Source organism: Syngnathoides biaculeatus, chromosome 3 (genome assembly GCF_019802595.1).
Source record: "Syngnathoides biaculeatus isolate LvHL_M chromosome 3, ASM1980259v1, whole genome shotgun sequence".
NCBI classification, from domain to species: Eukaryota; Metazoa; Chordata; class Actinopteri; order Syngnathiformes; family Syngnathidae; genus Syngnathoides; species Syngnathoides biaculeatus.
Window position 1 is genome coordinate 32109947 of NC_084642.1, and position 14290 is coordinate 32124236.

General features: G+C 41.7%; 1 protein-coding gene across 7 annotated transcripts in view; it reads right to left on the minus strand.

Moving 5' to 3' along the window:
• Positions 1–12952, minus strand: part of map2k5 (mitogen-activated protein kinase kinase 5) — a 122283-nt gene extending 109331 nt beyond the window's left edge. For 3 of the 7 annotated variants that reach the window (XR_009794332.1, XM_061815413.1, XM_061815417.1), the window contains exons 1-3: positions 12509–12951; positions 12374–12422; positions 11332–11399 (exon numbers count right to left, since the gene is read on the minus strand). Coding sequence is in view for 6 of the 7 variants with exons in the window: in XM_061815413.1 (XP_061671397.1) it covers positions 11332–11399; positions 12374–12422; positions 12509–12634 (243 nt within the window). In the remaining variant the exon portion in view is untranslated. Of the gene's footprint in view, positions 1–11331; positions 11400–12373; positions 12423–12508 lie in introns of all 7 variants that reach the window. The other 4 variants (XM_061815415.1, XM_061815414.1, XM_061815416.1 and 1 more) reach the window with 3 other exon arrangements.
• Positions 12953–14290: the final 1338 nt, after the last annotated feature.

Consider the following 14290-nt stretch of genomic DNA (forward strand, 5'->3'; position numbering starts at 1 on the left):
GAGGATGTCATTTTCAAAGCCTCCTGACTCCAGCAATCTTCGTTAGAGAGAGCAGACTTAGATGGTTTGGACAAGTTCAGAGGCGAGAGAGTGCGTAGATTGGTAGAAGGGTGCTGAGGATGGAGCTGCCAAGTAAAAGAGCAAGAAGAAGACCAAAGAAAAGGTTGATGAATGTTGTGAGGGAGGACATGAGGACAGTGGGTGTTCGAGAGGAAGATGCACGAGATGGGCTTAGATGGAAAAAGACGACGGGACAAGTCGAAAGGAAAGGAAGAGTTTCAGGGGTCTTCCATGCTGTCAAGTGATTAATTCAAATTTGGACATAATTATGAAAAAAAAATTCCCCCTCAACCTGCAACTATAGTTCAGGATGGTGAAAAATATGACCAGAAGACACTGCAAAAAAGAGTGGAACCAGAAAACCAGAGATCGGGCCTGTTGGCCCCGCAGCATTCTGAGCTGATGGGGGGGTAAAAGACATCTAAAGATGAACATGGATTTGGAGTAGTTCTGCAGCCTGAGGGGGCCTGCTTCTTAATGAGGCAAATCTTTAAGTACTGGATAATAAATAATCAAAAATCGACATCCATTTATGTCAATGTATCTTGCTTGAAGAGAGACCCATCACATCATTAGATTTACTGTCCGTGTCATGAACACTAAATATTGTGTGTGCGTGCCTGCGTGTTGTTGGATTAAATCGTACTGAACTGATTAACATGTCTATCTCACAGTTCTGAGGACCCAAGTTCAAATCTGGCCTCACGTGTGTAGAGTTTGCATGTTCTACCCGTGCCTGCATGGGTTTTGCCCCGGTCCTCTGGTTTCCTCCGACATTCCAAAAACATTCATGGTAGTTAATTGAACACACTAAAGAGTCTGTAGGCTTGAATGTGAGTGCAAACTGCTGTTTTTTTTAATATGTGCCCAGCGATTGACTGACAACCAGTTCAGGGTATACCCCACCTCTCACACAATCAGATGGGATAGGGTCCATCACACCTGCAACCCAAGATGAATGAATGAATGAATGAATGAACTTGAGAAAACATTGAAAACTACCAAAGAAAGGCTGAACAGATGTTCAAGTAGGACTGGGCAAGCTGGCAAAAAAGAAAAACGAAAAAAAAAAATCCCAATTATCATCAGGATCAGAACCAGAGTGACGTTCCACCCAATCTAGATCATTATCACAATTTTAAAAGCATTTTAAATGATGTGGTTTTGAAGTACCAATATGGAAAACTAAAGGTCAAGAGTAGTTCAACATTTTATTCACACCTTTTGTTAACATTACTCCTCTTAGTTAATTTAAACAACTTGATATTAGCATACAAAGCCAATAAAGCAAATGAAAAAGACGGAAAACTATGCAGACAAAACAAGGTCAATGTGCAATGGAAAGTGCAATGAATGGAGAAAAATATGACAGTGTTCATATTCTTCTCAAAAAAAAAAAAAAAAAAAAAAAAATCATACATTGTGATTTCAGGATTTTTCCTTTTAGATTCTCTCTCTCTCACAGTGGACACGCACCTACGATGAAAATTTCAGACCCCTCCATGATTTCTAAGTCGGAGAAGTTGCAATACAGCAGGGTGTTCAAATACTTATTTTCCTCACTGTATGTATAACGCGTCTTTGTACGCAGACATGTTCCAGTAGCTCCATTTACTGATTGTTTTTTCTTCCTATTGAGGACTATTAACCCCCAATCATGGCTCCAAAACAGTTACACAAAGTGAAATAAGTTCTTTGGGAAAAGAAAAGAACTTCCAGGAGACGAGTCACCCCCACCAAAGAGATTTGATGGTTGATAGTTTTTGCATTGGTTTTTTTAATGTGAACTTTAATAATGCTCTAATCCATTACCATTTCTGCATTTTTGTTATGTTTCAAAGATTTCGTTATCTCGAGTTACAAGTTAATGTTTTTGTATGCTGCTTTTTGTAAAAATAAAAAACATTTTTCTTTGCTTTTTTTCCCCCCGTCATTATTGCTTGTTTAAAGTTATTCTGCACTTTTGGAAAAAAAAAAAAGTTTACAAGGCTGGGGTCCGAGTTGCTACAGATACGGCAATGCACTCCCAGCCTTACCTACTCTACTACTAAAACATACATTTTAAGCATAATACATTAATACATTTCTTAAATTATTTAATTATATAAAGTATTAAAACTATACATGTGCCGTTTATTATCAGAAAAAGCTAAAAAAATGCTTTAAAAAGCCTATTTTTAGGCTTGGAACGCATTATTTCATTTTCAATTAATTGTAATGGGGAATATCTATTCAAATTTTAAACAAATCACTTCCCGAACCGCCTTCTGGAACGGATTGTGGTCAAGACTCCACGTTTTTAAATTCCCCAATATATATAATATATAAATATATATATACATAGTCATTTTTATTGTTGTTTCCCCATTTATCTGTTTTATCATTTTGTATTCAAATCCTTTTAATCATCTAAAGCATATTGAGTTACCTTGAGTATGAAATGTGCTAAATATATAAATTAAATACTTAAATTGGATTTGCATAAACAGCGTCCGATGCAGAAGTCTCTTACACGGAATACAGTACTTGGTACATGAAAAAATTATTGATAAATAAAAGTGGCAACCGATATTGAAATCATTGTATCATTGTAAGAGAGTAAAAGTACCGTTACAGTTTTTTCGGGTCTCGTAAATTCCAGTGACTTGTCCAAAGCTGGTCCCGAACACACGAGCCAAACCTCGGGCCAATTGCACTTGTATATTCATCCACCACAGTGTAATACAGTGGTACCTCTACTTACGAACGTTTCTAGTCACAAAAATTCAGGTTATGAAAAGCCTGCTTGGAAAAATATTGTCTCTAGTTACAAAGAAAATTCAGGATACGAAACGTAAAAATGGGCATTGGATTCCCCAAATCCCACAGAATGTAAACGTCCTGTATCTTGGTTTCTGTGGCATGATAGAGCTGCTCTCCCACTGACTATCACTGTAGCATCTGGCATCCCATTGGCTAGGACAGAAGTCAATCTTTACCCATGATGCACTTCCTGTATCTTAGTTTGTGTGGTGCGATAAAGGTGCTCTCCCATTGGCTATCGCCACAGCATCGTCCTGGCATCCCATTGGCTAGGAGGAACGTCAATCTTTACCCAGGATGCTTTTTGATTCCCTTGAACACTCGACTGTCACCGAATCACACTAGAGGCTGTAACAAGTTCTCAAAAGCTAATGCACATTGGAAAAGTACAACTTTTTTGTGTTTTTTGAAAGTTCATTCATCTTTCTTCACCATGGGCCCAAAGAACGTTAGTGGAATTGTGTGAGTGCGTATGTACGTATGTTTTCTCTCGGCTGCCAAAGTTCTCCGTCCCCCACGATGCCCTTTGCTTGTCACTCACCCTTCTCTTCGCATAGTTGCCCAACACCAAAGGTAAATGAAAATTTCTTTTTTAGTATTCTTTACATTATGTATTTTGAAAGCTTATTTTTGGCAGGGGTCAGGAGGCTTGGAACAGATTGCACTATTTACATGTAAAATGCGCTTCCATTCGCGAAAAATTCACATTGGAAAACGAATTCTGGAACGGATTAATTTCGTTGGTAGAGGTACCACTATACTCAGAAATTACATCTGTGCGTGGATGGGTCTAATGGATATACTGTAGCTGCCAGAGTTCAGGGAGTACGAAAGTCAATGACGTCAGGGACAGAAATGACAACTACAGCACAAAAACAATCTATGACAATAATGACGGCGACACCCGCACCCCTCCTCCCTTCAGAAAAACTCATCGGATCTGTAACTTTCTCATAAATGGCCTATTTTGAGTTCGAAATGGGGAATTTCACCAAAGGACACTGATTTGCATGCATGACATTAAAGAGACACCCAGCCTCACTGCTTTCTGCTGTTAGGGTACTGAAGGGAATGTTTGTTGCATACTATTATGCGCCGCCCCAGTTACCTACAAGCTACAGTTAATCCAGCAAATATACAATGGTGAGTCGTGGGGGCGTACAGGTCATTGCCTCCATGCCAGCAAATAAGCCACAGTTCTATCAAGTGTTGTTATAATGAAAGGAGGAGGATGAGTAATTGACAAGAATGTCTGAGATGCATAGTAATTGGTAAGCTATTGTGACATTAAGTCACAAAACACCCAAATAAGTGATTGGGTGGTACAGTGATACGTCGCATCTCCCATTACTAGATCAATGTAATAATTTAATAATGATTACGAGTATAGAGCAATGACTACGTTATACAATTGAACGATATCCATCCATCCATCCATTTTCTTACCCGCTTATCCTCACAAGGGTGGCGGAGTGCTGCAGCCGATCCCAGTTGTCAACAGGCAGGAGGGGGGGTACACCCTGAACTGGTTGCCAGCCAATCGCAGGGCATATAGACAAACAGCCACACTCACAATCACACCTAGGGACAATTTAGAGTGTCCAATTAATGTTGCATGTTTTGGGGATGTGGCAGGAAACCGGAGTGCCCAGAGAAAATACACGCAGGCATGGGAAGAACATGCAAACTCCACACAAGCTGGTTCGAGATTGAACCCCGGACTTCAGAACTGTGAGGCCAACGCTTTACCAGCTGATCCACTGTCCCGCCAATTGAACGATATATAGAATTATTTTTATTCTATTACGTACATAATGTACTGCAATACCTCTTGCACGGTAATATTCTTCACATATTTTTAAAAATATGGAAATTCAGAAAATGTGTTTGAAGTAAATTTCCACAGGTTAGCAGATCTGCAGTCGCAGCCAAAGATGCGATTTTACTAATAATTGACATAGTAATATGTTTTGATGTTCTGCCTTTTGGTTTTCACCCTTGAGTTCCTCATTTTTGGCTTGAGTTGAGAATTTTCATTTCAGTACCTTAAGATAAAAAATGAAGTAATTTAGATCACTGTTTAATGGTGACATGCACCTCTAGAACAAAACACTGATTATGACCCATTTTGTTTCGGTACTTTGATCATGACTCAAGAAATTTGACTCACAGCCAATGTCAAATGTTGATTTACAGAATGGTGTTTGGCCACAACAATACAGGTGGGATGGACAACGTGACATTTAATTGTTTACTCATGGCATTTTTTAACAAAGGCGAAAATAAAAGAACGTAATTTGATGGATATTGAACTAAAGTTGCTTTTTCATTCCCACAAAGAGGCGACATTCAACAATTGATCAAATTTATCACCCAGCCTTTGATTAAACTGACACAATGAACCAAATATCAATGCCCAACAACCTCACTCCCTATCAAAAGTGGCAAAATTGTGTGTGGCTAAATTACATCCCCTTGGAGTCTATATAAAATGTCAAGCAGGAGCTAATAACCAAGTGAAAAACTTTCCACTCTTTTTCTGCCAAATTACCAGATGTAAGACCAAGAGCAACAACACTAAATAACCATGTTGAAAGCATTCAATAATGCCACTTTCCCATGCTGGTGATTCTGAATAAATAATCTTTAGTACGTTTGAATGCAGGTATAGTACACATGTTGAGTTGAACTGAATGAGATATTAGTAAAGATTCCTAACTCATTGAAAGGTGTGTGAGTTCATCATCTTTATGTAGCCTAGTTATGTGAGACCCCTGCATGTTAGACATATTTCTTCTACTTCTTCTCCTTTCGGCTTGGCATGTTAGAGGTCGCCACATCTTTTTCCATCTAATTCTATCTCGTGCATCTTCCTCTCTGACACCTACTGTCCTCCCTCACAACATCCATCAACCTTTTCTTTGGTCTTCCTCTCGCTCTTTTGCCTGGCAGCTCCATCCTCAGCACCCTTCCACCAATATACTCACTCTCTCACCTCTGGACATGTCCAAACCGTCAAAGTCTGCTCTCTCTAACCTTTTTTCCAAACCATCCAACTTTGGCTGTCCCTCTAATGAGCTCATTTCTAATGCTATCTGAGCTGTTCACTACAAGCAAGAACCTTAGCATCTTCATCTCTGCTACCTCCAGTTTTGCTTCCTGTTGTTTCTTCAGTGCCACAGTCTCTAATCCGTACATCATGGCTGGTCTCACCACTGTTTTATAAACTTTGCCCTACATCCCATCGGAGACTCTTCTGTCACAGTGAGCACCAGACACCTTCCGCTAACTGTTCCACCTCACTTGGACGCGTTTCTTCACCTCCTAACCACACTCTCCATTGCTCTGTATTGTTGACCCCAAGTATTTGAAGTCGTCCACCCTCGCCATCTCTTCTCCCTGGAGCTTCACTCTTCCTCCTCCGCCCCTCACATTCATGCATATATATTCTGTTTTACTTCGGCTAATCTTTATTCCTCTCCTTTCCAGTGTGTGCCTCCATCTTTCCAATTGTTCCTCCACCTGCTCCTTGCTTTCACTGCAGATCACAATATCATCTGCGAACATCATAGTTCAAGGGGATTCCAGTCTAACCTCATCTGTCAGCCTATGCATTACTACCGCAAACAGGAAGGGGCTCAGCGCGGATCCCTGATGCAGTCCCACCTCCACCTTAAATTCTTCTGACACACCTACGGCACATCTCACAGCTGTTCCTCTACCCTCATACATGTCCTGTACTATTATAACCTATTTCTCCGCCACACTAGATGCACATGCAGTACAACAGTTCCTCTCCTGGTACTCTGTCATAGGCTTTCTCTAGGTCTACAAAGACACAATGAAGCTCCTTCTGACCTTCTCTGTACTTTTCCACGAGCATCCTCAAGGCAAATATTGCATCTGTGGTACTCTTTCTAGGCATGAAACCATACTGTTGCTCGCAGAAACATACATCTGTCCTGAGTCTAGCCTCCACTACTCTTTCCCATAACTTCATTGTGTGGCTGATCATCTTTATTCCTCTAATTTTTCACAACTCTGAACAACGCTTTCATTCTTAAAAATGGGGACGAGCACAATTTCCCTTCATTCTTCTGGCATCTTCTCACCCACTAGTATTATATTGAAAAAGTATATCAAAAACTCCACAGCCACTTCTCCAAATTGCTTCCATACCAGCCACTGGTATGTCATCAGGTCCAACTGTCTTTCCATTTTTCATTCTGTTCAGTCCCTTTCTAAATTCCCCCTTACTAATCATTGCCACTTCCTGGTCATTCACACTTGCCTCTTCTACTCTAGCTTTTCTCCCACTTTCTTCATTCATTAACTTCTTAAAGTACTCTTTCCATTTACTTAGCACTCTACTGGTACCTATCAACATATTTCCATCGCTATCCTTAAAGGAAGACTTTGTCGAGACTATTAGGAATGGGAGTATACATTAAAAGTTAGTAGATGAGGGTTCAGTGTTTCTTTTAATGCCAGAGTTATCCGCAGATTTCACAGAGAAACATCTCTAAATTGGAAAAGTATTATCGAAATTCCTTTCTCGTTCAGACATTCCGATGAGCCCGGCTGGAAAACTAACTGCCAATCAGCGTTTGCCACGCCTGCAGTGCTTCCTGTTCTTACCTCCCATTGCTCGCTGATACGTTTGACCAAACACAGAAGGTGCACTATCTGTCATTTTTTGGATGATTTTTGTGAAAAATAATTACAAACAAACAAAACAAAAATAGCATGATGTACAATGTTCAAGCCTGTGCGCTTGAGCCTGAATACACACATCCAACACTTCACGTGTTATAGAGGGGGCTGTAACAAACAAAGAACAATAACAGTCCTATTACATGGACCACGGAGATTTGATGCTTTTCTGAGTTTTTCCGACAGAGATTGTACAGCGAGCGTGGCCAGACTTTTTTTTCCCCAAAATTGTACTTTTTAAGCAGTCAGCCTCTCTCGAACGACTGGGGGGGGTCACGCGCGGATTGCCGTAAATAGTAACCAGGAAGTGTTGTGTGCTCAGAACCAACAAAGCAAGTGTAACAGCGAGTCGATGCTACGTGCTGTTACTACTCCCGCCATTGAGTAAACAAAACAAACATAACAATGTTGAAGCGTTTGAGCCAGAATGCACTCACGCGGAAGTCGATGCGTCAGGAGAAGCGTGGTGCTGACGACGAACAATAAGTCCCACGAAATGGACCGCAGATATTTGATGCTTTTGTGAGGAGTTGGTTTCAATGTAAAGATTATTCAAGCAGGCGTGGCCAGACTTTTTTTTTTTACTTCCCCAAATTGTACTTTTCAAGCACTCCGTGTCTTGTGTTCGACCGGTGGCAGGTATGAGGGGTGGGTGGGTGCATGCGCACATCGTCGTAAATAGTAACCGGGAAGTGTTGTGTGCTTACACGTATATATCCATCCATCCAAATTGTACTTTTCAAGCACTTCGCTTCTCGCATTCGAACAGCGGCAGGGATTTTGGTGGGTGGTATTGCACGCGCACAACGTCGTAAATACTAACCGGGAAGTGTTGTGTGCTTTACACCTATATATCCATCCATCCATTTTCTTAGCTGCACGATAGTCGCAGGAATGCTGGAGCCTATCCCAACTGTCAACGGGCAGGAGGAAAATTTACACAAACGCAGACACGGGGAGAACATGCAAACTCCACACACGGAAGTCCGTGATTGAACAGCTGTGCCACCCTCATAACATATGTTTTTGCTTATACAGTATTAGCACGAGAGGCTATAACTCAGCAGCTGATAACCAGTATTGATTAGATGCGTCCAAATTTCCCCTGCTGGTGAACGAGCCTCAACTGTGACAGCCACAGCTGTATACTGTCAGGTTAACTCTATGGGGATGTTAAAGAAGGAGAAATTTGGGTGCGTTTTCTCAGTTTTGGTGCAGAACAAGTCGGCATCTTGACTTATCTAGAACAAATGGTCTGTAATGCTAAGCAACGGAGACGTCAGGGGCGGAATCAAAGATGTTTCTTGCTCTGAAAGCTGGCTGCTTGGATTTCAAATATGTTCTTTATTTTAAATTTTTATTTTCAATTAATGTACAAAATATTTGTAAAAATAATATTACTTCACATTGGAGGGTTTATTGTAGATATTTCACTTCTTCTTCGCTAATCTCTTTCCTTGAATGACTTCCTGTATTTTGGGGTTCCACCACCAAGTCTCCTTCTCCCCTTTCCTACCAGAAGGTAAACCAAGTACTCTCCTGGCTGCCTCTCTGACTACCTTGGCAGTAGTATTCCAGTCTTCCAGGAGCTCTTCCTGTCCATTTAGAACATGTCTCACCTCTTTCCGAAAGGCCACACAACATTCTTCCTTTCTCAACTTCCACCACCTGATTCTCTGCTCTACCTTTGTCTTCTTAATCTTCCTACCTGCTACCGAGTCATCCTACACACCACCGTCCTATGCTGTCGAGCTACACTCTCCCCCACCACTACATTACAATCAGTAACCTCCTACAGATTACATCGTCTGCACAAAATATAATCCACCTGCGTGCTTCTACCTCCGCTCTTGTAGGTCACTCTATGTTCCTGTCTCTTCTGGAAATAAATTTTCACCACGGTCAATTCCATCCTTTTTGCAAAGTCCACCACCCTCTGACCCTCAAAGTTCCTTTGCTGAATCCCGTACTTACTTACCATCACTTCTTTGATGCCCCTGTTTCCTTCGCCAACATGTCCATTGAAATCTGCACCAATCACCAATCACAACTCTCTCTCTCGCTCTCTCTCTCTCTCTCTCTCTCTCTATCTCTCTCTCTCTCTCTTCTCTCTCTCTCTTCTCTCTCTCTCTCTCCTCTCTCTCTCTCTCTCTCTCTCTCTCTCTCTCTCTCTCTCTCTTCTCTCTCTCTCTCTTCTCTCTCTCTCTCTCTCTCTCTCTCTCTCTCTCAGAATTTCTCTTTCAGCTCGAGATCACATCCTACCTGTGGGGCATAGCCGCTAATCACATTATACACAACAATACATCAATTTCAAATTTTAGCCTCATCACTCGATGTGATACTCTTTTCACCTCCAAAACATCAAAACATACTTAGCCAGATCTTCCTTTAAAATATCCCCTACTCCATTTCTCTTCCCGTCCACTCCATGGTAAAATAACGTAAAACCCTGCTCCTAAGCTTCTAGCCTTACTACCTTTCCACTTATTCTCTTGGATGGACAATATACCAACCTTTCTCCTCATCATCATCATGTCAACTAACTCCTGAGCTTTTCCTGTCATTGTCCCAAAATTAAAAGTCCCTACACACAGTTGGAATGTCTGTGCATGCCTCTTCTTCTTCTGACAATTAAGCCGCTTTCCTCCTCTTTTTTGTTTTGACCTACATTATCTGGATTTCTACCTACGCCTTGCAGATGAACAGTGCCAATGATGAACCCTCATGTGTTTACCACAGTTTTATGCCAGATGCCCTTCCTGCCACAACCCTCTGCATTTATTCGGGTTTAGGACTGGCCTACAGGACACACAGGAATTCTGCCCCCCTCCAGCACAATACACAATTCACATACTACCTGTGTAAAAATATACAGGATATGGCGATGTAAAGGATATGTGGATGGAAGGGATTCAAACCACAACGGCCCTCACTCTCGTAGTTTAAGGTTGCATCCACGTTCGATGTTTGGTCCTTGTTGTATACTCTACGCAGGTAATGTTGTTAGCGCGCTAAGCTAACTTAGGCCAAGCAGCTTCAGGGCGAACAATACGGCACCACTTTGGATACTAAGATGTACTAAGATAAGATTTGTTAAATTTCCTATAAGTCCTCACGGCCCTCGTCGTACAAGTTATGAAGTTACTCACGTTCGAAGTTTCTTCAACAGCACAGTTTGATCACAAACGCGTCTCGTTGTTAGCCAGCTAAGCTGAGGTGGTCTGGGCCTATAAGCAAGTTTAAGTTGACGTTTCTACTTGCCCAACTTCCTAGTAAGTACTCAAAGTCCTCTTTGTAAACGAAACGTAGGTTTTGCCAGTTGTGTAAGTACTAACATTTGATGTTTAATATTAGTTCAGCTCGGTTAAAAATTAGAATACAGACGCGTTTTGTTGTTAGCGATAACTTAAACTTAATTTAACTTGGGCCGAACAGCTTCAACGCGAACAATACGGCTCCAATTTGGGTACTAAGACTGCACCAATGATGATTTTAGTCCATTGAAGTCATCACCAGGATCGTGCATTCACAACATTCGGTCCAAATTCAGCAGGATTTATTTATTTATGATCTGAGCCTCCTGTTTAAGCTGCTACCAGTTTGGGGACTTATTTCAATATGTAATAATGCAGCTCTATTTCAGTACATACTTTATGAGGCACCATCAGGTTTTTGCTTATATAAACATAAAATAAATACAGCGGATTATTCTCTCTCTGCCAAAATGTGAGGGGAATCATTCGTTTCAATACTTACATATGACAGCATGGCTTTGAGCTCTTCGTCACTTCTCACAGTGATTCTGTCACCAACCTCATCTTCATCTAAATGACCGATATACAAATTTTGGGGTGGGGGGGACAGATGTCAGCATCACAAACAAAAAACTAAACAGATATCAATATCCAGCTAATTCTCTATCTATTATCTGAGCCACTTCTCCTCACAAGGGACACAGGAGTGCTTGAGCCCATCCCAGCTATCTTTGGACAGAAAGCGGGGTACACCCTGAACTGCTTGCCAGAGAATCGCAAGACACATAGAAACAAACCATTCACACTCACAATCACACCCAGGGGCAATTTAGAGTCACCAATTAATGCATGTTTTTGGGATGTGGGAGAAAACCAGGGCGCCTGGAGAAAACCCACGCAGACACGAGGAGAAGATGGAAACTTCACACAGGCCTGGATTGGTATTGGCATGGGATTAGAACCCCATACCACACAACTGTGAGGGCAACCCTTTCACCAGTTGTACCACCCTGATCAATAGCTTATTAGGTAACTGCATCCATCCATTTTCTTATCCGCTTATCCTCACGAGGGTTGCGGGAGTGCTGGACCCTATCCCAGCTGTCAACGGGCAGGAGGCAGGGTACACCTTGAACTGGTTGCCAGCCAATCGCAGGGCACATTGAGACAAACAGCCACACTCACAATCACACCTAGGGGCTATTTAGCGTGTCCAATTAACGTTGCATGTTTTTGGGATGTGGGAAACCGGAGTGCTCGGAGGAAACCCATGCAGGCATGGGCAGAACATGCAAACTCCACACAGGCAGGTCTGGGATTAAACCCGGGACCTCAGAACTGGAGGCCAACGCTTTACAGCTGATTTACTGTGCCACCTATTGGGTAAATTATTATTAAATTATTAGCCACATAAAGCATTGGGGTAAAACCTAACTGATCCCAGAATAACAAAATGTAATTGGGGGAGGGGGGTACACGACAAAAAGCTCTGTGCTCAGAAAATGTATCAAATCTACCCATAAACTTTGGTCCCATATACTTACATTCAAATGCAGTGACGGTGGCTTCAGGCATAACATCCCTGATAGCGACCTATAATAGACGATACGATTAATACTTGGGGAAATTAGATAATTGACATTTATGTGAGGAAACAACTAGTGTGTAGCATGACTTGCCAGCAAGTCACTGAAGTTTAGCAGTGATGGACAGTCGACGGAAGAATCCATATCCCCTAACGGAGTTTTTATTCGTATGACAATTCCCGCGGAGTCCATTACGAATATGCTACTAAAGTAGAGCATGAGTAGAAAGACGAAAAACGAGCTTCATAACACCTGTCAAAACTAACTAGCTACTTTCCTGTTGTGGTAGGCTAACACATGCTAGCATCCTACTCAGTCGACATATTTGTATTAAGTCACGCGCACACTTCCAGGGCGTTAACAGTCAGTGTGTGGTAGTCAAAATCACGTCATAATTGTTTATCAAGCAAAGCGAACCCTGAAAAGTGTGCTGGTAAAGTTTTTCCGTGTAAGTTTAAGGGTGTTTAGCCATGGCTGGAAATGAAAGGAAATCACAAGTGTCGTAGCAGCAGCAGAGAGCTGACATCCACTCAGTTAGTTTCAAATTAAAAGACTCGGGCGCGAATCAAAAGTTTAATTGTGGTGCACATCTGAAGCAGGTGTAACGGTCTGAGTTACATTGGGCTACAAACCTAATTCCTAACTAAGCAAATAAAAACAAATGTAAATGTATTTATGTAATATGTTTCAAACAAGACAAATCAATCTGCTTTACAGATTTTAAAACATTTTAAAACAAGGGGAAAGAGCTTATAAACATTTCAAATAAAGAAAAACAAAAGTGTGATTAAAATAGCGTACAGTGCAAGAAATTTCTCCTACAAGTGGAAATGCTCTGAAAACCTCGAGGAGAAAAAATAGAAAAGTTTGGACCTCAACACATTTACACTTTATTCCATTTGTGTGTTGCATGTTGCTTCACTATGTTTGCTTTGGTCTCTGCAATCCACTATTTGACCTGAGTCTGTCGAGGTCGGAGCTCTACTGGGTTTGTTTTCCGTAAGCATTTCTTTGTTATTCAGAAGCCCAAACTATTTAGTGATCCATTGGAGTAATCTCCTATGACCTCTTTGCTTTGGTCAGAACCAAAGCTGGAGCATTCTGAATGAGCTGCAGCTGTTTAATCCCTTTTAAAATGATGGAGTTCTCACTGGTGACACCGCACCATATGTGTATTTCAAAGTACAGTAACTCCTCGTTACTTTTTGTAATTGTCATCATTCAAACTACACCTGAAAGCTTTGAAGCTATAAATAAATACAGTATATATATTTAAAAACCCACGCAGGCACAGGGAGAACATGCAAACTCCACACAGGCAGGGCAGGTATTTGAACCCCAGTCTTCAGATCTGTGAGGCCAACGCTCTCCAGCTGCGCCACTGTTCCACCAAATATATAATATGTAAATGAGACTTGCTCTCATTGGATCACTGATATTTATTTCCCGGCCCTCCCTGTGTGCTGTTTGCATGTTCTCCGGTGTCTGCGTGGGTTTTCTCCAGGCACTCCGGGTTCCTCCCACGTCCAAAAAACATAACAAATTAATTGGACACTCTAAATAGCCCCAAGCTGTTATTGTGAGTGCGGCTGTTTGTCTCAATGTGCCTTGCGATTGGCTGGCAACTAGTTCAAGGTGTACCCTGCCTCCTGCCCGTTGACAGGTGGGATAGGGTCCAGCACTCCCGCGACCCTTGTGAGGATAAGCGGTTAAGAAAATGGATGGGTGGTATTTTCCATGCTGCTTATCCTCACAAGGGTCATGGAAGAGCTGGAGCCAGCCAACTTGGGGCAAGAGGCAGGGTACACCGTGAATAGGTGACCAATCAGTCACAGGGCACACTCGGGACATTGTGGGTTGATGTGGAGAATACTT